At 40.1% G+C, this 26,985-nt stretch overlaps 1 protein-coding gene across 1 annotated transcript; it reads left to right on the plus strand.

The window, feature by feature from the left end:
• On the plus strand, window positions 1-24,691 carry LOC139129817 (hemicentin-1-like). The gene is made up of 15 exons (XM_070695498.1): window positions 1-66; window positions 1,481-1,537; window positions 2,712-3,017; window positions 3,577-3,849; window positions 6,343-6,624; window positions 6,911-7,177; window positions 8,143-8,406; window positions 10,306-10,572; window positions 11,489-11,752; window positions 12,546-12,803; window positions 21,208-21,495; window positions 21,782-22,087; window positions 22,816-22,955; window positions 23,264-23,290; window positions 23,608-24,691. The coding sequence occupies exons 1-14, from the start codon at window positions 54-56 to the stop codon at window positions 23,276-23,278; spliced, it is 3,000 nt and encodes a 999-aa protein (XP_070551599.1). The 5' UTR covers window positions 1-53; the 3' UTR covers window positions 23,279-23,290; window positions 23,608-24,691.
• Window positions 24,692-26,985: the final 2,294 nt, after the last annotated feature.

Consider the following 26,985-nt stretch of genomic DNA (forward strand, 5'->3'; position numbering starts at 1 on the left):
TACCATGTGTGTGCGCGCTAAAGTTAGTCGCAGTTCCAGTGGACGATGTAACCATGCCATATGCAGGTAAGTCGGCTACTAATTACCGTATGATGTTTAAATTCTCTCGTACAGATGAACAGCCGTTTTTTTTCGTCTGTCGAATTCTAACAGAGGCAAAAAGTTTAAATTGTTGAATTCCGACGAGCCTGTACAGTGTGTTTTTGTTTTTTTACGTGGCGTTGCCACATTTCGCGCTGTGTGAGTGATTGCATATTCACACACTGGCGAGTATAATTAGTCACCGGCTATTTTGGATACCGCAACCGCCGCATCGCACAAATTACGATTACGTGTGGATGCATATTAACACATGAATACCAGGGAATATCTTACGCAGTTCATCTGACGTAATATTTTTTTCACCAGGGAGTATATCTATTTATTTATTTCAAACGTCGTTTATCTCCTGATACTTTGCTTCGGAACATTCCGCGAAAAGCTAAATATTCGTTTAAGTCCACTTTCTATAAATGGACCGGGAGTTACGCGGTGTCCAAGGACGCCACCGACTGCAGCCGACATTTTCTGCTTCTGTTATAGATATTCGTGTGACAGCAGCGATCGTCATTAGGACTGGTGTTCGAATTGACTGAGCTGATTAGCATGAAGTCGGAATTAGAATGGCTAGAGTGCTGGTGCCGTTCAAAAAATACAATGCTTGGAATATATCGCCACATTTCCTCTTGTATATGAAATTATCCACGAAACGCTTAGAACGGTCCTCAAAAAACTGGAGTATAAAATAAAAAAGTATACGGCCTGGATCGCCTTGTCGCTCGTGTTCATGAGTTCTAGCCATGGTAAAATTTCAAAAGTAAACTCCTTGTTTTTGCAAAGTTTTATATTGCCACGTCACAATTTTAATCATTTGTGAGCTTTAAGTGGCAGAATGGTGCAGTTATCGCAAGAGCGTTAAGCTGTTACGCCGGCATAATTGCGTTGTCAGCGACACACCTATAGCTTATATCAAATGCGAACGATTTACGTCACACACTAGGTGACTTCGGGCCCTCGCGCAGCCGCTCGACGGATAAGCTGGGCATACAAAGAGCGACAGCGTCAAAGAAAGCAGTCTCCTAAACAGAAGTAATGTCGGTTCGAATTTGATAATATACACAGGTATACTTTGCCAGAGATCGCTCAGAGAAAATCGACCTTATAAAACTTTCACACACGACTGACGCTACTGCAGTACGTAGCTAGCGACAACCAGCACAACCAACCTCGTTTCAAAGGGTCATGAACATTGTTTTTGATTGATGACCAACACTTGAACACAACAGCCGTATGCAAACACGTTCACTGACTCGGTCATGCGCTCACATCGACCAGACTAAACTACACAAATACGTGCCTTTATTAACATATTTCCGTTTCCTTCATTCCATCACAACGGGTAGCTAATTGTGACCTTTTCTGCCTTGTTTATAATCTCCAGAAACTACGGCGGTACAAATTGCGATTTTCGTCGTCCTGACTCACGTCACCATCACAGGTATGTATAAACAAAATACTCCCACATCAACTTTCACCTACCCAGTAAAAAGTGTGTGGGTTGATGAAATAGACAGAAAAGTGCCACTGAATATAAAGAAATCCAAGATAAGATAAGTCGTATTCAAAGCAAAGTAAAGATATAAATTGATACGATCTACTGAAACAGTAGTTATTTCCGAGGCGAAATTTTGACAGCTTTGCACAGATGCACGTAAAACTTAGTATAGCAAAAAAAAAATACTAAAACCAGGGTGAAGTATATGCATGGCAATTTGTATTCTTCGTTAGAAATTGCTATTGCCCATCACGTTTGAACCATGTATAATTCCATCAACATGGCTACTAGATTCGTCCTAGGCTGTGTCAGATACCATTATCAACAATTTAATATAAAGCGGAATTTTATCCCAAATCGATTTTTTATCAAAAACTCATATTTATGCGCATCCCGTTCCTAATGTAAATTATATTACAGCTTTGTCGATGCCGGTGGATTTCTTGGCGTCATCCTCCAAAAAGTTACTGATAACGTATCAAATTATCCAGTATTACCGCCCCAGGTGTTTGCGTCAATTACAAATTTATTGACATTGCTAAAACTATCAAGTGATAGAACGTACCGACCCGTGTCGACCACGCAAACTTTGCATTCTATGATGTACTCGGCTTTGTATCGTGTCTGATATTGTTCAAAGTTTTCTTTCATCTATTGCTGTCCTGGATGGGGTACATTACTGGGTGAATAATATAAAATTAATGATATAAAATATCGAAATAATTGCAGGAGATTAACATCAATAAAGTTACCAAAGTTGAAAACCCATGTTCTTGATGATGATGATGATGATGACGATGACGATGATGATGATGATGATGATGATGATGATGATGATGATGATGATGATGATGATGATGATGATGATGATGATGATGATGATGATGATGATACCGGTGATGGTGACGATTGTAATAGTGTTGATGATGATGACTATTGTAATAGTACAGTGGTGATGTTCATGATGATGACGACGACGACGACGATGATGATGATGATGATGATGATGATGATGATGATGATGATGATGATGATAAACATGTTAGTCACAGCAATGTTATAGAAATTGCAAGATTCATTGTGGATGAGTAGTATAACGTCACATTCACAATTTCAGGTTCGTTGTCGTTTGACGAAGAACCCGTTGACACAATAAGGACCGTCGGAGATGACGCTCAGCTAAACTGCAGCTTCCTTGACTGGAATTGGGAACCCCTGACGTGGACAAAGGAGGACCCTGGGGGCTATGGGATCTCATTCGAAGGCAGCGTCTTCCATGAGAACCACTACCTAGTCGACGACTATGGTACTGGGGCATACAGCTTGAGAATAGTCAACGCAACAGTGGCCAGGGATGGCGTTTACAGATGTGAAGTCTTTACGGATAAATCGATAAGATCAACGGCAGAGTTATACATTATGGGTAGGTCAAGTTTATGTGGTGTTAGAGTAAAAAGCAGATGTCAACACGAAATTTAATGTTTTCATATCGACCTTTTGAGTCGAGAATTTCCAACGCATTTACAGAATATGTAAAACAAACACGAATATATGAAACAAACAGAATATGTAAAACAAACACGATATTATGTGTGTTTCTGGTAACTAGGCCTACTCTAGTTACCCCTTCCAAAATAAACAAACACACAAACAAAAACAAAATGTATTTCCACAATAATAAACAACTTTATTTCAAGAGGGTAATCTGATTACAATGGATAAATATGGCAATTTACATAAGAGCCCTCAAAACATGAATCTGCCAAGTTTTGTTCTTTGTAGTTAAACAACAATATTAAAAGAAAATAACTTTTCGCAGTCGACATACCTTATTTTCTCTAAGGGTATGTTAGTGGATAATTGGTCCACGCCTTGCGTTTATACGTCAATAGGAAAAGACTGTACCTACATACGTACGTACCAACGTACATATGTATTTATGTACTATGTATCTTTTTTTTGCTTTTTGTTAATACCTGTAGATGACTCTCCCGAGTGTGATGTGGTCCCTGGAAGCACAGTCATAGCTGGAGACATCACGCATTTCAACTGCTCAATCAACAAGGCCGTGCCACCGGGGACGCTGGTTTGGCGCATGGACGGTGAGCCTGTGGCCAGCGAGAGCGATTCTCTGATTCACGAGTGGTCAACGTCTTTCCACAGGACGCAACACGGTTCTCGCTTGACATGCGCATTGGAATATTTCACGTTGTCAGAAAGTCTCTCATGTGATGATATCGAAATGGATGTTCAGTGTGAGTAATAAACATTTGATGTTTATGATGCAATGTTACAAATATTCCTGGCATTTATGTTCATTGTTTTGGGATTCTGCCAGTTTGATTATACAGCCCTATAAACGTGCCAGACATAGAGGACAATCCTTGTTACTAACGTCAGTAATTCGAAATGATCGTGTTACCAATGATGAAGGCAATAGTGGTATAAGTTTAAGGAGGTTATTGTCTTTGAGGCAGAGCACCTGCAGACGCCACCGAAACGGTGGATTATGATATCTTTTTGGGATACTTTTTGTCAAATTATATGACAAACTGTTAGCATCGCGAAAGTATTAAATACGACGGTTCACCGATATATAAAACAATCCATGTGCGAAAGTATTGAAAACATCGTGTTTGCGTCTTACTAACCAACCATGATCGAGACCCAATTAGCTGTATCTTTTTTGTTTTTGCATTTTGTTCAATAAGATGTGTCGAAGTAAAATGCAACATATGTAAAATATTCTTACCGAAGTGAAACAAGATAACATTTTAAACATTGTCGATGAACGCACAACTTAGATTTTAACAACTAAAATATGTTGGTGTTACAACTAAAATACGGCCGCCGCATACATGTGTGAAGTGCCTGAACTTGATGGACCAAATCAATCACTAAGGGTTGAAGTAGTGATATTTTCAAGGACACAATGGCATAATAACATGAATTCGGAACATTTCCTCGGGATTTGATGATATTTTGAGTAAGCAGAATGCATACAGCTAATGGGGCTCTCTTAGTGTTGGTGTTTGCACCTGATTAAGGTATAAGTTTAGTGATAAGACTGGATCAGGGACACTTCTCATCTTGGACTAAAGGTCCAGTGAGTATGAAAAACCTGGCTGCAAGATGTCAGCAGAAACACAGACTTTTCGGCATCTTGTATTTGCCTTCACTGGCCGAGGTGGTCGTGTAGATTAGATCAGACAACCCACTGTTGCCACTGGAATTCGCTCTATCGATAAAAGTTTGAAGTTTTAGCTCCTAGATGCAGCCACTGGTGTATTGACAAAAGTTGTTGGCTTTTATTCCGGAGCAGCAGATGATACTAGGGATTAACATACTTGTCTGGATGACAAATATCGTAATGTTATGCAGCTGATAAAATATGGCATTGGAATCTGACGCAAAGCAATCGTTAAAAAAATATAAGTAGTTTTTTATCACATATAACCACATTCGTGTCGTTCTGGTTTTGTAATCTATTATTTGTACCATGGTCACTCCACGACCACGTTTGTAACCGTGAGCGAAACTGATGTACGTAGTTTCGTTTGTGCTCATTTAGGAGATCACAATTATTAAAATAAATATGAAGCAATTGTTAAAAGTTCTGTGATGTCATCGGAAAGATAAATTCATTTAAACTCTATGAGTTTGAGCGTTAGCGTTTTGACTCACCCATTGGTTTTCATTTCTTTCATTTGTTTGCCAAAAATCAATCAATATACCAATCAACACCCGACAATGAGGGCAATTTTAAAATCTAGCAGATTTATTTGAAAACGATCAGGATCATTATTGAATGCAAATATTACTCTCTGGATTCATGGCGTCGTCTGCAGATTTGAAACGCATGTCGCATGAATCTGGTTACTTTACCGATGACAAATATAAAAAATTTGGCAAGTCTGTTTGTACCTCCATGTTTGTAGTAAATCTTACCGGTGTTTATTTAAGGAATGGAGGCAGCCGTATTGTGTATGCAGGGAGGAGTCACACACCAAGCGTTCGAGCAAACAGCTTACCACAAACTCTTACCCTATCCCATAATCCACATAGACCAGCCCAAGAGGAATATACTCTCGCCCATGTGGCCAAATAGTTATAATTTTTATAAACATATATAAACTTGAAGACAATATGGTCATGAAGTTATGACGATAAGAAATGCAACAAATTCTGCAGTTGGACGATAAATGTTTAATGTTTGATTTGACTGACCAATTGATCAATAGATCAGTTGATTGATATATTGATAGGTTGACGTATAGATAGGTATACAGATAGATAGATAGATATATAGATAGATAGATATATAGATAGATGGATAGATAGATAGATAGATAGATAAATAGATAGATATATAGATAGATAGATATATAGATAGATGGATAGATAGATAGATAGATAGATAAATATGTAGATAGAAAAAGAATAGATCGATAGAAAGATAGAGATAGAAAAATAGATATATAGATAAACAGATTGATTGATTGATTGATCGATCGATCGATCGATCGATCTATCGATTATGAGTGTAATCAAGATCGTATAATGGGATGAATTATTTATATATCACCCTTGACCAGCTTGTGGTAATAGAACATATTGATGTGTAATGGTGACTAACGGACTAAAATACCCGGGAGTGTCCTCGAATAGGACTAAATGAGAGCGTGCATCACAAAAGGTATCACCTTCGATATGGCTGTCAATATTTTTTTTGTTTGCTTGATTTACAGACGCGCCCATTGTGACGTCACAGTTAACAGGGGATGTTAGTCAGTCCGGGGAGGTGATAGAAGGCAAGTCATTCGTCGCCGAGTGCATAGTGCTCGACAGCAATCCCGAACACGACAACATTACGTGGTTTGACGGAGACACAGTTATCGGGTCAGACGAGTTGGTGACCTTTGACATGGTTGACAGGAGCGAGGCCGGGACCTACGTCTGTGTGGCTAGCAATACATATTGGAATGGACAGCGAGGAGAAAACGAAACTTATATCACAGTAGATGTACAGTGTAAGTTATCAAGAACAGTTAAAGGAATATATTGGATTTACATATTGTAAGTTGTTCTTTTAGGTTAGATTGTTTTGTATATTTTGCAGATAATCAGAGAGAGAGAGAGAGAGAAGAGAGAGAGAGAGGAGAGAGAGAGAGAGGAGAGAGAGAGAGATAGAGAGAGAGAGAGAGAGAGAGAGAGAGAGACTATATTGCTATGAATACAATCGACGATGCACCAAAGTTGGTGCTCAGATAGAAGTAATGTCCTCCTCACCTTTGATTTTTTTTATTTTACGAATAGATCTAGACAATGTCACAATAGTGTATGAAAATGGCGGGAAAGTTATCGAAGGAGAAGTATACACAACCCAGTGCTTATCTCGTTCCAATCCGGAGGCGGACTTCAAGTGGTATGACTCTTACGGCGTGCTTGTTGGCACGGAAGCAACCCTTACCTTGGACGGCGTACACAGAGACGATAGCGGACTGTTGACCTGCGTCGGTAACGTTGCATTCTGGGATGGCTCTTCGGAGATCTCGAATTCAACGATGACACTAGATGTCCAGTGTAAGTTTTTTTTATTTTATCTTGAGGCCAACATACGCCCGCGACGAGGGGAAAAAAGGTCAATCAGGGTTAAATCCGTGTTGTTCGTAGCAAAAAAATGTGAAATAGTCGATATCGTTTGCGGATGACTTTCTTTTACTTGCCAAATGTGTATTTCACAAAGCACGGCAAAAAGAGTGACCGATTGGCATTAAGTTCTGTAATGTAATCAAATATATATGCAAGTAATGTTTAATGTAAAAAATGAGCACTCTAACGGTGAAATAAACAGATAAATATTCATCTCGTAACAAATTAACTTTTAAAGGGGGGGGGTGGTCGTCGGAACTGCGCGTGTGCGGCGTTCTTGTTTACAAACAATGTATTTCATGCATGATATCCAGATGCATCACGTCAACAAAGCTGCAACGTTTAAATTTTATGATATTCATTGTTAACAAGCATGTTTCGACTTTCATCAATCGCCACCGTACCCTAGTTACAGAATTTACATTGGTCATAGGGGTCCCTGACAACCTTTGAGCAGAGTTCCGACGACCACCCCCTTTAAGCAAAGTTTTGGTATTATTTTATCAGAGAACAGCACAATTTCTTAAAGTGCGTAAGTCTGTTAAACGTAAGAATTACTCTGTAACTTGATTATGGGATCAGCGAGCTCCGAAACGACTGCAAAAGACGGATAAGATGTTCACGAAATGTTGATTCAGGGCAAAAATTCCTTTGTTTTTTTGTGACTTGTAGCAGTAGCTAATGAAATGCATTTGGGGCGGAGGATTAACGTATGCACCGATACATTTAGTGAGGGCAGCTATATCATTCATACAGTGACGGTTTTTCGGGATTACTTCTATAAAATGCTAAATATGTACTATTTATAACATATCATGATGAATAATTTGAAATGACGCAAGCTGGAATTGACTTTGGCTGGTATGAAAAAATCATGCGACGTGTTTATTTTTCAGATATATCCGATGCCGTCATCTATGATTACAGTGACGGCAAGGTAATCGACGGGCAACGGTATTATGCAAACTGTTCCGTGGACGCCAACCCGCCAGGCTCGATGTACTGGATTACGCCGAACGGCACGGTAATTGACGGCGAACAGCTTGTCATAGAGGTAGCCGAGCGAACCGACGCTGGTAACTACACGTGCGGGGCCAACGTCACGTTTTGGGACGGGACCGAGAAACATGCGCAGTCTGTCATCCACATCGATGTGCAGTGTGAGTAACAAGTGAATGCGCCACTGTTGTAATACTGAGAAAGCTCATGCTGACAGTGCCGGCAGCGAAAAGTCACCCATCTCGCGAACCCTGTATTTGTTGGACCTGTTAGGCGTTTAAATTCTGTCCACTTTAACACTTTCACTGCGTATTAATTTTTATACGAGCATTCCTGTGCGTAGTTTTCTATGGAAATATGGCCTTATAAATATTGATTTACATGCATGTGCTATATCTTTGTAATTATTACAGTATTCGGGACAAATTTTTCAGTGAGTATTGCGATATGACAGAGCATCATAAAAATGCACAAAAGGTCATGTGACACACCTTGAAGATCACGTGATCATGGCGGCCATATTGGATTTTACAAAAAAAAAATCAAAAATGTTGCATTTTTGTTATTTCAATATATAAATGTATTTTTCTCAGCGTAACACTTTACAAATTACTACTGAAGTTTATCAACTCAAATTCAGTAGGGGGAATACATAGTCTATAACATATTCCACATAAATGAGATTAATATGCATATTTATTACAAGTTCGAATTCGAAAAACAGGTATCATCTGACATTCAAAAGAGAGCTATATTATATATAAGCTTACATACTGGTAGCCAGTCTGATGCGTAATTGTCATTGATAGATTGATGTCGTACAACATCTACAGGATACACCGTCAACGTTTGTGATATTAGTCACCGGCCCTTTGTCGTACTTTTCTCTCAGCATGCTGAGCTTGCCTACCTTCCTGTCTTGCTTGCGATCTCTGTCTTTGCTCAACTGGTTTGGGAACATATTCAAGTTCGGTATTAGAGTTGTAATTTGAAATTTGACTTCCGTTATCTCCGTCGAGTTCAGTTTCACGATCAGTGACAATTCCACTATTAGCGTCTAGAAAAACATGCTCAAGGGCTTAGTGGGTGTTAAACTGTGCCCGCACCGCCATTTTTAAATACCCTCTGAAAGAAAAACAACAACTGATCACACGATCCTTACAAATCACGGCCGAGAAATGATCGAATATGGCGGCATTTGTTTACAAATTTGGCGCGCATGCTCATTTAGGTTTGACCTCTACCTCGTACACTACGCTAGGCTTGAGGAAATAGTCAACAAACATGATGTAGATCAAACAAAACCAACGTATATCGAACGCATATAAACGCGTACGTTCTTGGCGCGTTTACGCGCCTCCCGCAGTCTGGCCGTTGGCGCAGAATGCGCCCTCCCGCGGTGAAAGTGTTAAAATATATATCAGCATCAATACGCAGACGACAAGACAAAGGCAGCAGGCACGAACAGCTGCCGTGTTTTTGTAGTGAAAGTTGTTATTTATTTTCTATTTATGCGATACCGCGTTTATTTTTAGCTTTTCAAGAATATCGCGGCGGTATTGATAATTACACGCAATGCAATACGCAGACATGTGAAAAGTCATCATTGCTTGTCTGTCATGTCAACGCCCAGGTCGATACACTTTCGGGAAGATGTATGAGAGATTTTCCCTATTGTCTATGAAAAGAGGTCGTATTTGTGTTTTCGTCAACAAATTAAATACGGGTTTTTAATTGCATGATTCTGTTCATGCTAGATTAGAATGCCCTTTGACCTTTGAAAATCGTATTAGTTTGTTATATTGATAGAATTATACATTCTGCTAGTAAGGGCTATTTTTCTGGTTTAGTGTGACAATGTTTGCGAGTGCCGAGACTAGGAAATTGGATACCCATCAATTTGTCATTAGCATGACATGATGTACCATCATCCCGTGAATATCCAAAATCGAAAATGCCGGCCAGTATGTCAGTACTTTCACGTCGAATAAAACTACTTGTCGTTCACACACAACGCTTGAAAGAACATCATGACCGATAACATTTTTTTTAAACTGCAGATTCACCAAATGTTACAATAACAGACTCAACCGATGGGAAAGCAATTGAGGAGGGGAGTTACCAGGCTATGTGTCACGCGCAGGGAAATCCCGATCCGGATATTGTTTGGTATGACGACGATGGCGATATGGTAATGGCGGGTCCCGATTTGGTGATTGATGACATCAGTAAGGAGAACAGCGGTGAATACACATGTCAGGCTAACAACACATTCTGGAACGGTGACCAGGGGAAAGCCAACGAAACTATATTCGTTGACGTTCAATGTACGTGGGCTTTTTTTTTCGGTTATATCCTATCAAGTTGTCCGTGCATATGATGTGCTGCGATCTGGTCGGTTCAGACGTGTAAATAACCGTGCTATATTCGCAACACAGGACGTTTGGAATAGGCTCGAGCTCTCAGCTAGAGATGAGTTTCTTTTTTGATGCTTCACGACATAATTTTAATTCAATATTATGATATCATAGCAATAAACAACCTCTCTGCGACGGTATACCATTCCGTTTTGAACAGTTCTTGCCATATAAGCTCTCGCTATTGCTCGTGCATATATGTCATGAACTGGTCAAAATCTCGTGGTATACCACCGCTGGGTATGCTTTATTACTTAAAATGTTTGACTTTGATCCGAACTTGATTAAGACACGAGGAAAGTTAGGTTTAGAAAATTACGCGCGGGTCCTCAATTCACATGACAAGAGTCTGGCTTCTAGCATTGACTTCATTAATGCATAGATGAAGTTAATGTATGCGTTTGGTATAGATAATTCAATTTTGTATTTTTTAAAACTAGAAAACAAAACATGCACATTCAATTAGAATATAAATAGTTCATTAGCAATGAGTACCTCTGACATTTATACGGCTTTTATTCTTTGTAAGTGAACCATTTTAGACATGCATAGAACAAATGGAAAAATTCAATCGACACTTTATTGGATCCATGCGAATTGCACAACTGTAGGCTCCCGTGTTTCTGAATTACAAATTTTATGCTCCCGTGTGTGTGTATGGGTGTTTTCAAGCCTTTTTGTGTTTGACACTTTAAAGACGCACACTACCGCGATTCAAGTGCATTTCCCATGTTAGGCTAGATTTAACATAAGTAATACACCAGAGAGAATCCCTTTCTGTACTAGCTTCGCAACTGAATCAGATGCTGTTGTTTGTTGCCTGCAGACATATCAATACCGGTCGTTTACTCAGCGAACGATGGCCTCGTAATCGAAGGGCAGCCATACTATGCAAATTGCACCGTTGAATCGAACCCCAGCGGAACCGTCTTCTGGCTGACACCGAACTGGAACGTAAGTGAGGGCGCCTATGTTGAAATAGAGGAGACCGACCGAACAGACACCGGCAACTACACTTGTATGGGTGAAACAACATACTGGGACGGATCGGTTGGACGACGAGATAAGACAACCTACGTAGATGTACAATGTAAGTTCGGTCCGCCTGATCTAATTCAATTGATCGATTTACTAACTTTTGTTTTTCTTTCTCCCCTTAGCATTCTTTCAGTAAGGCTGTTTACAAATGACGTCATCGGTTATAAGCAAAAATGGATATTCGTCCGCAAATTTAGATTACATTTTTAGAATTTACTCAAGCGAGAACGACGAACATTCTACTGATGCCATTGTAAAAATGAACACCAAGAAAAGAAACATTAAATGCACAGACGACAAGCTGGAACAACAGTTATGCAGCGCGCAACGGGGAATAAAAATTGCAGCAGTGTCCAACGTCACGTGGGTGCCGCCATATTAATCTGCAACCGCAAACAGCCTTATTGGTTGATTACGCAACGAGATATTGTACTATTTAAAGACAAAAGCCATCGTTAGTACAATTAGTGTCATTGTTACGAGGAACGCTTAGATGATAATAATGGGGGACCTGTGTCGTTGTTGTTTCTTTTCTAGTTAATTAGATTATTTTGAAAAACGTTAATTATTGTCAAGTGTCAATCTAGTCCGAAGTATGTCTCGCTCATGCATGCGACAAACTATGTTTGCTTCTCTCCGCGCTTTCAATTAAAAATACCGGAAGAAGGCAAATATGTCGTTTTTAATTACAAATTAATGGGAAATTGTAGCAATTTAATCTAAAGGAATTATTAGTGTCTAGACTATTCTAAAACTTGTAAATATATCGTTTTAATTACAAATTAATACTTATTAGCAATTTAATTTTTAGGAATCATGAGTGTCAACTGTTTTTGTACACACAGATGTACCTGATGTTGACAATGGACACGTGGTGTGCAAAGAAGGCGAAGATACCGTACTGCCTTGCGTTGTTGATGCCAACCCTGAACCGCACAGTCACACCTGGCAGAGGGAGGGAGTTATCATATCGGAAGGGCCAACTCTGATCATCGACAATTGTAGCCGGACGGACGCCGCAAACTACACATGCACTGCTGTCAACGGATTCTATGACGGTTCACAGGGAATCGGTGAGGGAACTGTCGGCCTCGTGGTGGAATGTAAGTGTGAAAAAAATAGGTGAACTTGCACTCACAGCGGGGGGTTCACAAACAGAATGGTCATGACTTTCTACAATTAGGTTACATGTTGGTTAAAAGTAATGTTAAAGGGTTTTTCCATAACTCTGTTTTTATCGAAATTTGATTCAAGGTGATCAAAATATTAAAAACAATCTTCGCAATCCTTTCAAACCTGCCATTTAGTATGAATGGTACAACATAAACCAGAACCTTTAGATAAATTTCTGGTCATATTTTTATGCCATTATCGAGGGAGATTCTGAAAGCTTTTAATTCAAACTTATTTTGGGGCATTGATTGTTCTGATAGTCAAACTATTTAGGAAAATAGAACAGAAAATCTCACTCCGGACTCACTTTGAAACGCTTTAGTCACATGCATGTAATGTATATTCAGTCGATAGTATTCGAGAAATGAAACTGTTAGCTAGATGTCTGGAAACATATAATCGTACATTCTTTTATAGTTTCGTTTGACACTGTTAAATAAACTATATTTGTCAGGAAATTATCCACCTGGCCTGAACCCTATGCAAAACTAAGAGGCAATACAACTGGATGGTGAAGTACATAAAAGCATTCGGAAATTGTAACTTAATAGGCTCCGTTTTATTGGGTCATGTAACTTTTATTGCTAACACGACTAAACTAATTCGGGATAATTGGATTTTCATATTTTTAAAATTTCTCAAAAGTGTTAGGTGGTATATAGCTGAATGTTGCAATATTACAAATAACTCATAAAAGCAAGTGTGCGAGTGTAAACAGACTTAGTAGATAAGCTTACGTTTGCAGCTTAAAACGACCTTACTTTACCATCCAATTATCCCAAATTGTTGGGAATCACGTGTATGGTGTAGCTCCGCCCACCCTTTCCTTTACTAATTATGTAGATTATGCATTGGGCGTGTCATTAGTTAGTCGTGTCATTCATTGATTCTAATGATTATTCATACTACACTGTATATATGGACCTGTGATAGTAATAAAGGTCAAGATTTGAACTTGGTCATACTAAGACACAATACAAAGCTGTCTCCGGCCTATTCTGTCTCTCTCTAACCGAACCTACCCCCAAGTGTGTATCCCACATTTGTTGGTGCCGAGACCAGGATACGAAGATCTCCAACACAGAGAAAGACAAACGTTGCAGAAGGGGCCACCGCTCGCAGATGACCAAACTTACCAAAAAGGCTGAAGAAATCGTCACCTCCAATACTCCACTACAACCCAGCAAGATCGATTCGCTGAAAGCTACCATCGCGAGTATGGCGACGAAAATCAAGGAGATCAAAGCCTTAGATGAACAAATCCTCAACGAGATCGAAGACGACGACGATTACAACAGAGAATTCGAAGAAGCAGACGACTACGTGATTAAAGTCAACGAGGACGTGGTGAGATTCGAGGGATTTCTACAACGCCTAGCAAATCCTTCAACCCCAGCCAACACCAGCAGTCCACACCAGAGAGCACTCACGTAAGTCAAACCCAGATTCCAGTCAACAAACGATAAGGAAAGTCAACTTGCCGAAGCTGACGCTGACTCCTTTCAGTGGTGACATTCTCACCTGGCAAAGTTTCAAAGATGGATTTGATGCTGCCGTCCACAACGATACAAGTTTAAGTGGTGTCCAAAAATTCAATATTTGCGGGCACATCTCCGTGACGAAGCAGAACGAGCCATCCAAAGGTTACCACTGACCAACGACCACTACCTGCAAGCAGTCGACGTACTCACGAAAAGGTATGGTAAACCTCAGACTATAATCAACGCTTACATGAAGGCGTTATGGCAACTCGAGAAGCCAACCGGAACTCTGAACAGTTTAGTAACATTTCACGACAATATGGAAGGCTACATTCGCGGACTGAACGCACTCGGCAAATCAGATGACACTTTCGGAGATCTGCTGATTCCGATAATCCTAGAGAAATTGCCTGCGAACGTCCGAAAACAGATCTCCAGAGACAAGGGAGATGAAGCTTGGACATTAACAAGTCTAAGAGAATCAATTCAACGAGAAATAGAAGCCGACAGAGCAGGTGAGACTACTATTGACTTTGAACTCGATCTTACCGATCAACCACCTGCTACCGCCGCCTTTCTGACAACAACTCGTCAGAAAGCATCGAAACCACAGCATTGTGCGTTTTGTAAGAAGACAGGGCATAAACCTACAGATTGCACGGTTGTCACCGACAAGACAAAACGACTAGAAATCGTCAAACGAGACAAACTGTGCTTCAACTGCCTTAGTGGTACTCATCGTGTTTCAGACTGCAAATCGAAATTCAAGTGCCAGGTCTGCAAGCGCAAACACCACACAGCAATATGCACCGGAGAAACACCAAAACACCCAGCCGCAACGAGGGATGACGTTCGCACCTTGGTATCGTCCGATGTCAGCAGAAATTCATCGGTACTACTGAAGACCGCCATCGCAGACATCAAGGCTAGAGGATCAACGATGTCTGAATCGGCAACGCTGCTCTTTGACGACGGATCGCAGAGAAGTTTCATCACTGAACGTACCGCCAGAGCAATTGGTATAGACTTTAATAACTGTGACTCTGAGCTCATAAACGTCTCCACACTTGGAGCGAAATCCACTGGTTTACGATCAATGAAGATTGCAGAAATTACGGTAATTATACCTAATGGTTGTAATGTTAATATACGTGCTTTAATTGTACCTCAGATAACTACACCACTTAGAAACCATTTGAAATCTAGTGCTAGTATTGTCAGATTATCATATTTGCGAGAGTTGGAATTAGCACACCCTGTATCTGATGCGTATGATTTCGAAGTTTCAATTTTGGTAGGAGCAGATTTCTATTATTCATTTGTTGGCGATCACGTTATCCGTGGACAGGGACCCACTGCTGTGTCTTCTAAATTGGGTTATTTGTTGTCGGGGCCCTTGTCACATCCAAATTCCAGTTCCCTCCCCACCTCTACTGTAATGCATGTTGCCACACATACTTCTGGGGAAAATAGCTTGCTTCAAAACTTCTGGAATGTTGAGAGTATTGGCATTACTGACGACCATGTTAGTCAACAGGAAGTTACTTATGACAGTTATACCAAAAACAAACTCCGCTCTGAAAACAACCGATACGTTGCTAAACTTCCCTGGCGCCAAGACCACCCCGCATTGCCGACAAATAGAAATGTTTGCGAAAAACGAACCCGTGCGATGGTACAAAGATTAACACCGGAGATTAGACAAGTGTACGACAAACTAATCACAAATCAGTTGGAACGCGGTTTCATAGAGATAGTTACTAATGATGATGTAAGTTCAGGCCATTATTTACCTCATCATCCCGTAAAGAAAAATTCCGATACAACGCCTATCAGAATAGTTTACGACTGTAGCTGCAAGGTCGGAAACAACCCCAGTTTAAACGACTGCTTAGACGCAGGGCCATCGCTACTAAATGATCTTGCTTCGATTATGCTCCGTTTCCGCATGCACAAATTTGGCGTTTCCGCAGATATCGAGAAGGCATTCTTACAAGTAGGCCTAGAGGAGTCCGATCGTGATTTCACTAAATTCATGTGGTTATCGGACCCTGACGATCCAAACAGTCCATTTCGTATTTACCGCTTTAAAGTCGTGTTGTTCGGTGCCGCATGTTCGCCGTTCATTTTGAACGCAACCGTCAAGTTTCACTTAGAAAATGATGGATCTGAAACTGCCGTAGATCTAAGCAAAAATATCTATGTTGATAATGTTTTGAGTGGACGCGACTCTGAACAGAAACTCATAGATTATCATACCGAGGCAATTAATCTCATGAAATCAAGCGGCTTCAATCTTCGCGAGTGGGCTACTAACTGCGCAGAGTTGAAAGAAATTGTTGCAAAGGCAAATATTCCGTGTTCAGACAGCATCGCAAATGTACTTGGTTTACGCTGGGATACAGATTCAGATTCACTTCGTTACCCAGATAAAGAACTAGACAAAACAACAGAAAGTGAACCACTTGTTACGAAACGAGAAATTGTTAGAGCAACTGCAAGTTTGTACGATCCTCTCGGTTTCATTACTCCCGTACATATCAATGCTAAGATTTTCGTCCAGAAATTGTGGAAAGCACAACTTCAGTGGGACGAACCGCTACAGAGCGATCTCCGAAACGAATGGGTTAAGATATGCCACGAATTACAAACAGTTTCCGAAATACAAATCCCACGTTACCCATTCAACTCAGATACCAATGAAAGCAAATTTGAATTACATGCGTTTTCCGACGCTAGCAAGAAGGCCTACGGCGCAGCAGTTTATTTACGCAATCCGCAGACGCGCGAAACTGCCCTTGTACTTTCCAAAAGTAGAGTGACTCCAGTCAAACCTTTGACAATACCACGCGCAGAACTCATGGGAGTTTTGCTAGGATCTCGTCTTCTGAAATTTGTTCACTCCAGTCTCAACGAACAAATTAGTATTGACAAGTGTTATCTGTGGTCTGATAGTCAGGCCGTCCTATACTGGTTGCAAAACAATAAGAAGTTGCCATGTTTCGTTAGCAATCGAATTACTGAAATCAAGGCCAATGAACTCATTGGTGAGTACAAATATTGTCCTACAACTGATAATCCAGCCGATCTATTGTCTCGCGGCATTCTGACGTCACAACTGGCTGAAAGCACGCTATGGTGGCATGGACCACAATGGCTAAAATTGGGAGATTGGCCAGTTTGCGAAGTCTTTGATAGTCAAGTGTTACACGTCACTGATGAAATTAACGCAGCAGAAGCTTGCAAAAGTACGCGTGAACAACCTGTTGCTACTCATGTCGGTATCTCCGAAATCATAGATTCTACTGGACTACAGCTCCTTGACTAGACTATTACGCGTAAGCGCTTATGTTCTACGATTTGTGAACAATCTGAAGAGCGAGGAAAAGGACCGTAAACTTGATCCCTTGACCGCACAAGAAATCAACGCCGCTGAAAGTTTATGGATCCGTGATACTCAAAGGCGCGCTTATTCCACAGAAATTAAGGCGCTTAACGATAAACAGAAATCAGCTGGCCCATTAGCCCACCAACTTCGCTTGTTTATTGACAAAGAAGGCTTCGTTCGTGTTGGTGGTAGGCTACACAACGCGCCGTTAAGTTGGGAAACTAAATTTCCGCTTCTCCTTCCCCGAGAAAATCACTTCACAAAATTGATAGTGATCGCCGCTCATTGGCAAATAAAACACTCCGGATCACAGACAACAATCACACACATTCGGCAGAGATTTTGGATTCCACAAATTCGACCGTTTGTAAAATCAATATGAGAAGATGCGTTGTCTGTCGGATAGTGTGCGGCAAATCCTACAGAAAACCAATCCCCGCACCCCTACAGAGTTGTAGATTGAGTGATGCTCCACCCTTTACTGTTACTGGCGTGGATTTTACTGGTGCAGTGTATGTCTCAGTAGGAAAGTCTGAGCAAAAGCGTACATTTGTTATTCACTTGTGCCGTTACTCGAGCCATACATTTAGAATTAGTCGCAAACCTCAGTAGCGAGACATTTTTACGAGCCTTCAGGAGGTTCGCCGCCAGACGCTCCCTGCCGCGCAAAATTATGTCGGATAACGGATCCACATATTTATCAGCCGCGGCGGAAATAGAAAACATGATGAAATCAGTACCAGTACGGAACTATTTTGCAAACTGTCGCGTGGAATGGACTTTCATTCCAAACGTGCGCCGTGGTTTGGTGGCTTTTGGAACGACTTATCGGCTTGACTAAAACTGCCCTCAAAAAAGTTCTCGGTCGATCGTTCGTATCAGTCGATGAGTTACAAACAGTTCTTGCTGAAATTGAAGCTACGTTGAACGATCGTCCACTGACCTATCTTTCCAACGATCCCAACGATCTTTCACCCTTGACCCCTTCACACTTGTTGCATGGTCGTCTTATCACAACTTTGCCATATTACTCAATCGATGAAGATGAGCTAAATGACCCAACATTTGGTAGCCAAGAACGTCTCCAGAGGAGATCAGAGTATTTAGGCAAAATTCACACTCATTTCTGGAAAAGATGGTCTCAAGATTACCTCAACACATTGCGTGAAAGAGATCGAATTTCAGGGAAGGGAGCCATTCAGAATCAGATAAGGGTGGGTGATGTTGTTCTAGTGGAAGACAAATCTGTCCCACGGATAAGGTGGTCTCTTGCCATTGTTGAAAAACTTAACACAGGAAATGATGGTTTAGTGCGTTCCGCTTGCATCAGAACGCGTACCGGCAAAACTAGTAGACCTATCACTAAATTGTATCCATTAGAAGTTAATTCAGAAGTTGAAAATAATGAAACGTGCGCCGACACTGACAAAGGTGCACATACTACAAATAGTAGCGTGATTAGTTCACGACCAGTTCGTGAAGCGGCTATGAAAGCCCGTCAACGACTAAAGGAAATGTCATCAATTCTGTATTAGTAAGTTTTTGTTTCAGACTCGCATTCACTATCTTCAGTGACTGCTTTGTAGTTTTAGAGTTTACTTTAGTTTGTGAGATTTGTAACTTTTTGAACTAATTTCAGTTGTGATTTCATTTGACGTTCGCTATGAACATCCGTTAGATTGTAACTTACAGTTATTTTTTGAATTAGAGATTAATGTAACGTTTACACAAAGTATTTCCGTCATCTTATTTGTAGTTTCTTTCCGTTAAAGCTTATAACGAACCTTTACTGTAAGAAGGATTTAATTAAGTATAGTTTATATAAGGCTTTGCATTAGAGTTCTCTTTGAAGTTTGTATCACGCGCCACAAACAGAAGCAGATTGTGATTTAATCCGTACCAGGCGTATTTTCTTATCAAGCATGATTAGACACCAACCGCCATTGATCTTTCAGATTATTCTTTCCAATCTTACGCTTATCATAGACACTTTACTCTTGAGATTTATTTCGTGTTGTTTTTTGCATTTTTGAATTCAGTTGTGTAAGATTTTTGAAACACTTTATCTTGCTGGCGGGAGGATGTTGGGAATCACGTGTATGGTGTAGCTCCGCCCACCCTTTCCTTTACTAATTATGTAGATTATGCATTGGGCGTGTCATTAGTTAGTCGTGTCATTCATTGATTCTAATGATTATTCATACTACACTGTATATATGGACCTGTGATAGTAATAAAGGTCAAGATTTGAACTTGGTCATACTAAGACACAATACAAAGCTGTCTCCGGCCTATTCTGTCTCTCTCTAACCGAACCTACCCCCAAGTGTGTACCCCACACAAATATAGTTCCGATGGTATTTGTTATTGAACTCCAATATAAACATAAAAGACAGACACCCACAAAAAAGGTAAACATTTGAATTCTTTTAAGGTCATTTTGACTTCCGAAGTTCGATTAAGTAGATTGGCTAGAGCGTCAGTTATAAATTTCAACAAAACTATTAAAATATAAAAGTAGTCAACATTCTCTGTGGAATAAAAAAAACTAGACATTTGGGCACAAAGGCATTGCAGAGTTATAGCCTGTTAAAACTTCTGAAAAACTGACCAAATAAGAAGAAGTTGGGGAGTCTTTAGTGTATTAACTATGGTAGAGGTCCCCTAGCTTTTAATAAAATGTTTGAAAAGGGAAAGTCATTATTTGCTGTTTTTCAGGAAAGTTTGACAAGGTGGTGCTGGCATTCAGAGTGAGTGACTGCTATTGTAAATGCATTTTTAGATTCTTTGAGTGTCAAAGAGGTGTCAAAAGTGAGATTAATAAAAAAAAACTGCTCTATGACTTCAAAAGAGGGGTGCAAATATGGCTTGTTTTCAACATTTTTGACAGAATAACAGTTTTCCTACATAATTGTATACCAATTTAATCCAACTTTGAAATGAGATATTTTTTACAGCCTATTAACAAGGTTACAGACAAGATTTGTACGGCACAATTTTCCTGTATTTGAAGTACTTTTGAAAAATAACATTTTGAAATTTGAAAGAATTTTAATAATTTTTTGATATATAAACCCATGTAAAATCATAAAAACAAATTTTATTTACAAATCCTGCCGTACAAATCTTACAATAAATAGTGTCAACATATTTATAACTAATTTTGTAATATTAATACTATCCAATATTATGAAATTCAAATATGTAAAAAAATATGAAAAATTAAATTTTAATATTTGCTGGTGTCATATTTCAAAATCATGGCTGCAAATATACAATTTCATATTCTTTGGAGAAAATATTAACTAAGGGAGTAATCCTGAAAATTTGAACTAAATATCTTGATTCTAACACTTGCAACTTGACATTAACTCTGAGAAAGAATTGGTGCAAAAATAGCCTTTCCAACCACCTTAATAGTGATTTTTTAAAACAATGTTTGTTTATCTCGTTGTCTAACCAAAGATCTACCACAGGTCAACCTGACTGCTCTTCCTCAAACGACGTTAATGGAGGGCGAGGATGTCATCCTCCAGTGTCAGTACATGGATGGATTGCCCACGCCGTACAAACTGACGTTGACCTTTGGCGCCGACGACGTCCTTGTCGAGGAGGAAGATGGCAGCGCTCTTGAGTACAATATATCCGCTGTAGACCGGTCGCAAAGTGGTACTTACGAATGTCGCACTACCACCCTGTTTTACGACAGCAGCGAGGGACACTCTTCCGAAAATCTGGAACTTATTGTAGTCTGTGAGTACAGACGCGTATTCATGATTTTATAGATTAGCAATTATGTAGCAGAGCATTATTTTATGAAGATTGGAGCTCGAATGTTGCAAGACAAAATACATTATAATAGGGCTAATTTCTTGGAATTAAAAAGAAAATATGACCAAGGCACGACACAAATTTTGTAATTTTAATAAATCTTACATTGAAGACCGTGTATTCTCTTGAATGTATTGTTTTAAAATTGGATGTTTAACATCAAAATTCCAAAAACACTTTTAAAATTCCATACATGTAATTTCTATAGACTCGGCTACAATAGTTCCGGAAGACATCAGAACTTTTGAGGCCGAAATCGGTGATACAGTAACTATGGACTGTACAGCCGACGGTATGCCAACACCGGATATCACGTGGTATGACGAGGAAAGTTACCCCATCCTGGATGGGGAAGAAAACCGGAAGATCTCAAAAGTGATAGAGGGCGCCAGAATCATCAGCAGTTTGGCGGTGACCGTTGTCAGTGACTTTTACTATGGGGAATACACATGCAAAGCTTCAAATGGCATCTCATCCGATGACACCCAACTTTTTCAAATAGTATCTCTGGAAAGTAAGTTTCGATTTCCTACTATAGGAATGCGAAATGTCTGTTTCTTCATTGCTTTAAAGTAAAACGCGAATGAGAGCATAATAGAACACTTTAAATATTAGTTTAGTTTCGCCAATGGTGACAAATTCACCATAATGCATACATACCGTAATGTTGTCAATAATATTACGAAGGTGAATAGAATGATGAGTTGCGTAACAATGATATTGGCTGTATCGATGATGTTCATGAATTTTGAAATGGTATGTATGTATGTATGTATGTATGTATGTATGTATGTATGTATGTATGTATGTATGTATGTATGTATGTATGTATGTATGTATGTATGTATGTATGTATGTATGTATGTATGTATGTATGTATGTATGTATGTATGTATGTCTGTCTGTCTGTCTGTATGTATGTATGTCTGTATGTATGTATGTATGTATGTATGTATGTATGTATGTATGTATGTATGTATGTATGTATGTATGTAATGTATGTATGTATGTATGTATGTATGTATGCATGCATGCATGCATGCATGCTGCATGTATGTATGTATGTATGTATGTATGTATGTATGTATGTATGTATGTATGTATGTATGTATGTATGTATGTATGGTATCGTATCTTTGCGAGTCAATTCTTTAGCGAGGTACATTGAAGGTGGGGCAATTTTAAAATAAAAAATAATCAGACTGTATGTTAATGGTATGCGTTCCTGTCGTTTTATTACAGCAGGTGCACTGAACACTGACGCGATAATAATAGTAACAGTAACATTGGGAGTACTTTTACTGGTCGCGGTGACCATATCCGTAGTCTTACTAGTGCGGCGACGTAAAAACGGCAGCGCTACTCTGAACGGCAGCAGCGAGGCAAGTTTTTTGTCAAATATTCCCAATATATACAGTTATCACATGTGATTAATGTGGTGTTTACAGATAACTTCGTATTTCTGTAACACAAGGCTACTGTTTGACAATATGAAATCGTTTGACTAATTCAACTAGCGTGACAAAACAATATGGCGCCAACCAAAGAGTCCTTGTATATGCACATAATCGTACGTAATATATGTGTACATGTAGTAACCATGGAAACATAAACACCCTGAAACAACTTATCGCCCAAAGAAATTATTAAAATTGGTTATAACATTCTCCAATTATATGTTTTGTTGCAGTTGAGTATCATGTAAATAGGAGACAAGGTAAGCGTTTTATACCGTATTAAAATATTATTTTGGACGTTTCATCTTATTGTATTTGTATCCGGTTAAAGGCTTTAAGATGAAAGCAAACGTTATATTACTAAGTGATCGCGCAAAGTATTGTTAAATCAATTGAAAAAAGACATGCGTTGTGCCATACACGCCTTGTAGGTACACAGATGAATAGGCGCACCACTGTGCTGTGTTATGTCCGGCCACGCACCGTGCTAAGAGTTTCATATAGAAAAACACTTAAAAATAGAAACATTTACAGTGAAACTCGAATAATATCTCTTGATTTATGGTTTTTATTGCAGTGTCACAGATGCTGTCGCTAGCAGAGACTACACGGGGGGAACCAGGTGAGCGGTGAGCCTTGCAGCCGTTATGAGGTGAATGAAACAACTACCGATATGTGGACAAACCGCCAGTCAGTAGGAAAGATTCTTGTAGTGTAGTCTGCGAAGAGGGAAGCTTCTAGACTGAACTAGAAAAAAAATTGGAGAAGCCGGTGTCTACCCAGCGATTACCCAAATGAGCTGAAACCCTCCATCCAATGATTGTAGAGGCAACCATACCATGCACCCACGCGAAAGACTTCGTGATTAGGTTGTAGGGGTAGAGCAGGCGAATCATTATACCGTAGGCCTCACCACGCAGCGAGCGACAAGCTGTCACACTCATTAGCGTCAGATTGACCGTGATGCATACATAAAACAATTCCAATATATTCGGATTATCCTCCATGGTTTACATTAGGGGCGCAGAAATTTTCAATCATTAAACCAGAAGAGGATTTACGAAATGAATAATGTTACATGTGATATTGATTCTGTAAAGCGATATCAAAACAAAAATGAGGTGATGGACTGATTCTGGATATATCCCCTTGTAATGTTAAATTTCATCGGATCATGCGCAATATATCCCGTAATTACTTTATACCTTCCACGTTTAGCGTAGTAGCTTTACACTGGATTGCAAGAGTAAGGACTAGCGGACACAGAAAAAAATCAATCACTAGCAACCTAAGGGGTCAAGAAGGTCAAGGCTATGACCTATGCAGAAGACCCATTGTAAACCCGATTTCACTTAGCCTATAAAGGGCCGTGTCCTCTAATCCCATGCTCGCGCCAATCAGATGTCTAGAATAACTTAGCCTGGAATAGATATTTACATATATTTTGGGACAAAATTAAAAGATGAACCTGTTTGATGAATATAACGCCTTTTCGCACATTTCTTTTCCGTTCTTTATCGCTTGGCCAACAGTCAATTGTCTATCACTTTTATTTATTTGTTTGTTTGCATTTTTTTATATATATTTTACCTTGATGATTTGATACGTTCATTGTAAATTTTGAAATGGAAAATAAATGACCCTAATCTTGTACAAACCAATGCTTCGTTAATCACCTGTTACCTGTCAGCGTGTTTGTTTTTGTATATCTGCATGTTCGTATGTTCACACACGCCCCTGTGACTCATAGGTAATTTTTGTGATACGAACTCTGCTCATTCGCCCGCTAAACGCCACCAAGTCCTGTCGAATCTCTGTTACATGTTGTTGACGTTCGTTGAGCTGAATATTTTCACTTCGGACGTCGTTGTGGGATGAGCTGGTACATCACCGATGACACATCATGAACAGCGCCGCCCACGTCGCCGGACGAGAAAAAACAAAAACAAAAATGCGTGGGAATGACGAATCTACAGCCTGCACCTTAGGTATGTCCCGCATTCATCGCAATTATTGACAGCTGATATAAGTGCACACACCTTGAGTAGTGCTTCTTGGCGTACAAACCTTTCCTTGTTAAAGACATTGCATTGGAGCAGAAATAAGGGAGCGTTCAGTTTTACGAGCCTGGGGTGGGGGCGGCAAAATCTTGTCGCCCGTGTTCAAAAAATATAGAACCCCCCCTGCATTTTTTGTGAAAAAAAGATGACCCCCCCCCTTTGTCAGACGAAAAAAATTGATGACCCCCCCCCCCCCTGAAAAATAACCAAAACCCATATGTCAAATTTACCCGCATGGTTTGGATTTGAACTCCGGTACGCGGCGCACTTTATTCGTGTTACAGAGATGCCAGTGCACAAACTTCTCAGCCACATCCATTGAAACGTCTGCTAATTTGGACGACTGTAAGGCAATTTTTAACTTCATTTCCATAGACAACTCATGTCCATGGACATTGTATAAAGTAAACTTTATTGGAGTGGTTCGCCAAAGGCAGCCCTCCGGTTAAGAGGGTCATGGGCCATTACGTAGAGTCAACTTTATTCTAGTGGGCCACCAAAGGTGGCCAACCGGTAAAGAGGGTCGATCATGGCTATTGCATAAAGTAGACTTTACTGGACAGGGCCGCTGAAGGCGCGTGGCCATTACCATTATTCAGTGCGTGATCCCAGGGGTCCCTCAAAAATGTTTCTAATACAAGCCGAGGCTTCATTGGGAATTTTACAGTAAGATTGCCGTGGGGTATTACATAAAGTCAATTTCTTGTAGTGGGCCGCCGGTAAAGAGGGTCGGATCATGGCTATTGCTGAAGTAAACCTAATTGGAGTGGGCCGCCAAAGGCGTCTGCCCGTTAAGAGGGTCATGGTTATACATAATGTATATTTATTGTAGTGGGCCGCCGAAGGCGGCCCGGCCCGCCTGTAAAGAGGGTCGATCATGGCCATGGCACAAAGTGAACTTTATTGTTGGTATTATGTTTTTGAAAATGTGGCGACCCCCTTTCCTACCATTGAAAAAGCGATGACCCCCTTTGCGGATTCCAAAATTATGATGACCCTCCCCCCCTGGATTTTGCCCCCCCCCCCGGCCGTAAAAACTGAAGGGTCCCTAATTGTATAACTATATGCAGCAACAATTTCTCGGCGACAAAGATGCCTCTTCTTTCGCTCTATTTCATGAAGGGAACAGCAGAACATGACGTGATCGATAAAAAATCATTAGTCAATTCTCTTACAGCAAAAGATGACACCAACACCACAAAATCAGTAACAAATGCGGTGAAATCTCTGGCAAGGCAGTCCGCCAAGGCAAATGTCGACCGGACCGCAGGAGGGCGCAATCCTTGGGCCGCGCATCGTGACCGTAACCTGTCATACATGAACATTCGGTCACCGGGAAGTAGCGTGCGTGTTATTGTCAACTGTACAGGCGTGTCGAGTCTGAAGTGGCTCCTTTGACATGTCACCTATAATTCTCACTTTTATACGTCTGACAGGATGCAATGGTTACTAATTGCCTTTGAAACTAAACCGAATGAATTTATTGACCGTATATCAATTACTTTTTTACTGTAAGATTACAACGGCTTAGGTCACCTTCGAGCTTATTGTACTTCAAATCTTTTACAGCAAAATATAACTTGTCCGTACACGCAGTGAGGACAAGTTCTATCACCTTTTCTGTGGCCTGACCTAGTAACTTTCTCTCACAAATTGAAAGTTAATGGATATTGTCGGCGTCCTAGAAAGGGCAGAGCTGAGATTGGGCACATCCCACGGTTTATTAGACTTGCTAACCTCATTGTAAAAAGATAAATTCTTTAGTGACGATGTCGCCGTGTTGACACGGCTGTAGAAGGCTGCAATTTTATGATTAAAACAAGTAAAATTATTGCTGGCACATTATATAGGATGTTGTTCAAGACATGTTGTCGATACGTCATACATACCGAGGC

Source organism: Ptychodera flava, chromosome 3 (genome assembly GCF_041260155.1).
Source record: "Ptychodera flava strain L36383 chromosome 3, AS_Pfla_20210202, whole genome shotgun sequence".
NCBI lineage: Eukaryota > Metazoa > Hemichordata > Enteropneusta > Ptychoderidae > Ptychodera > Ptychodera flava.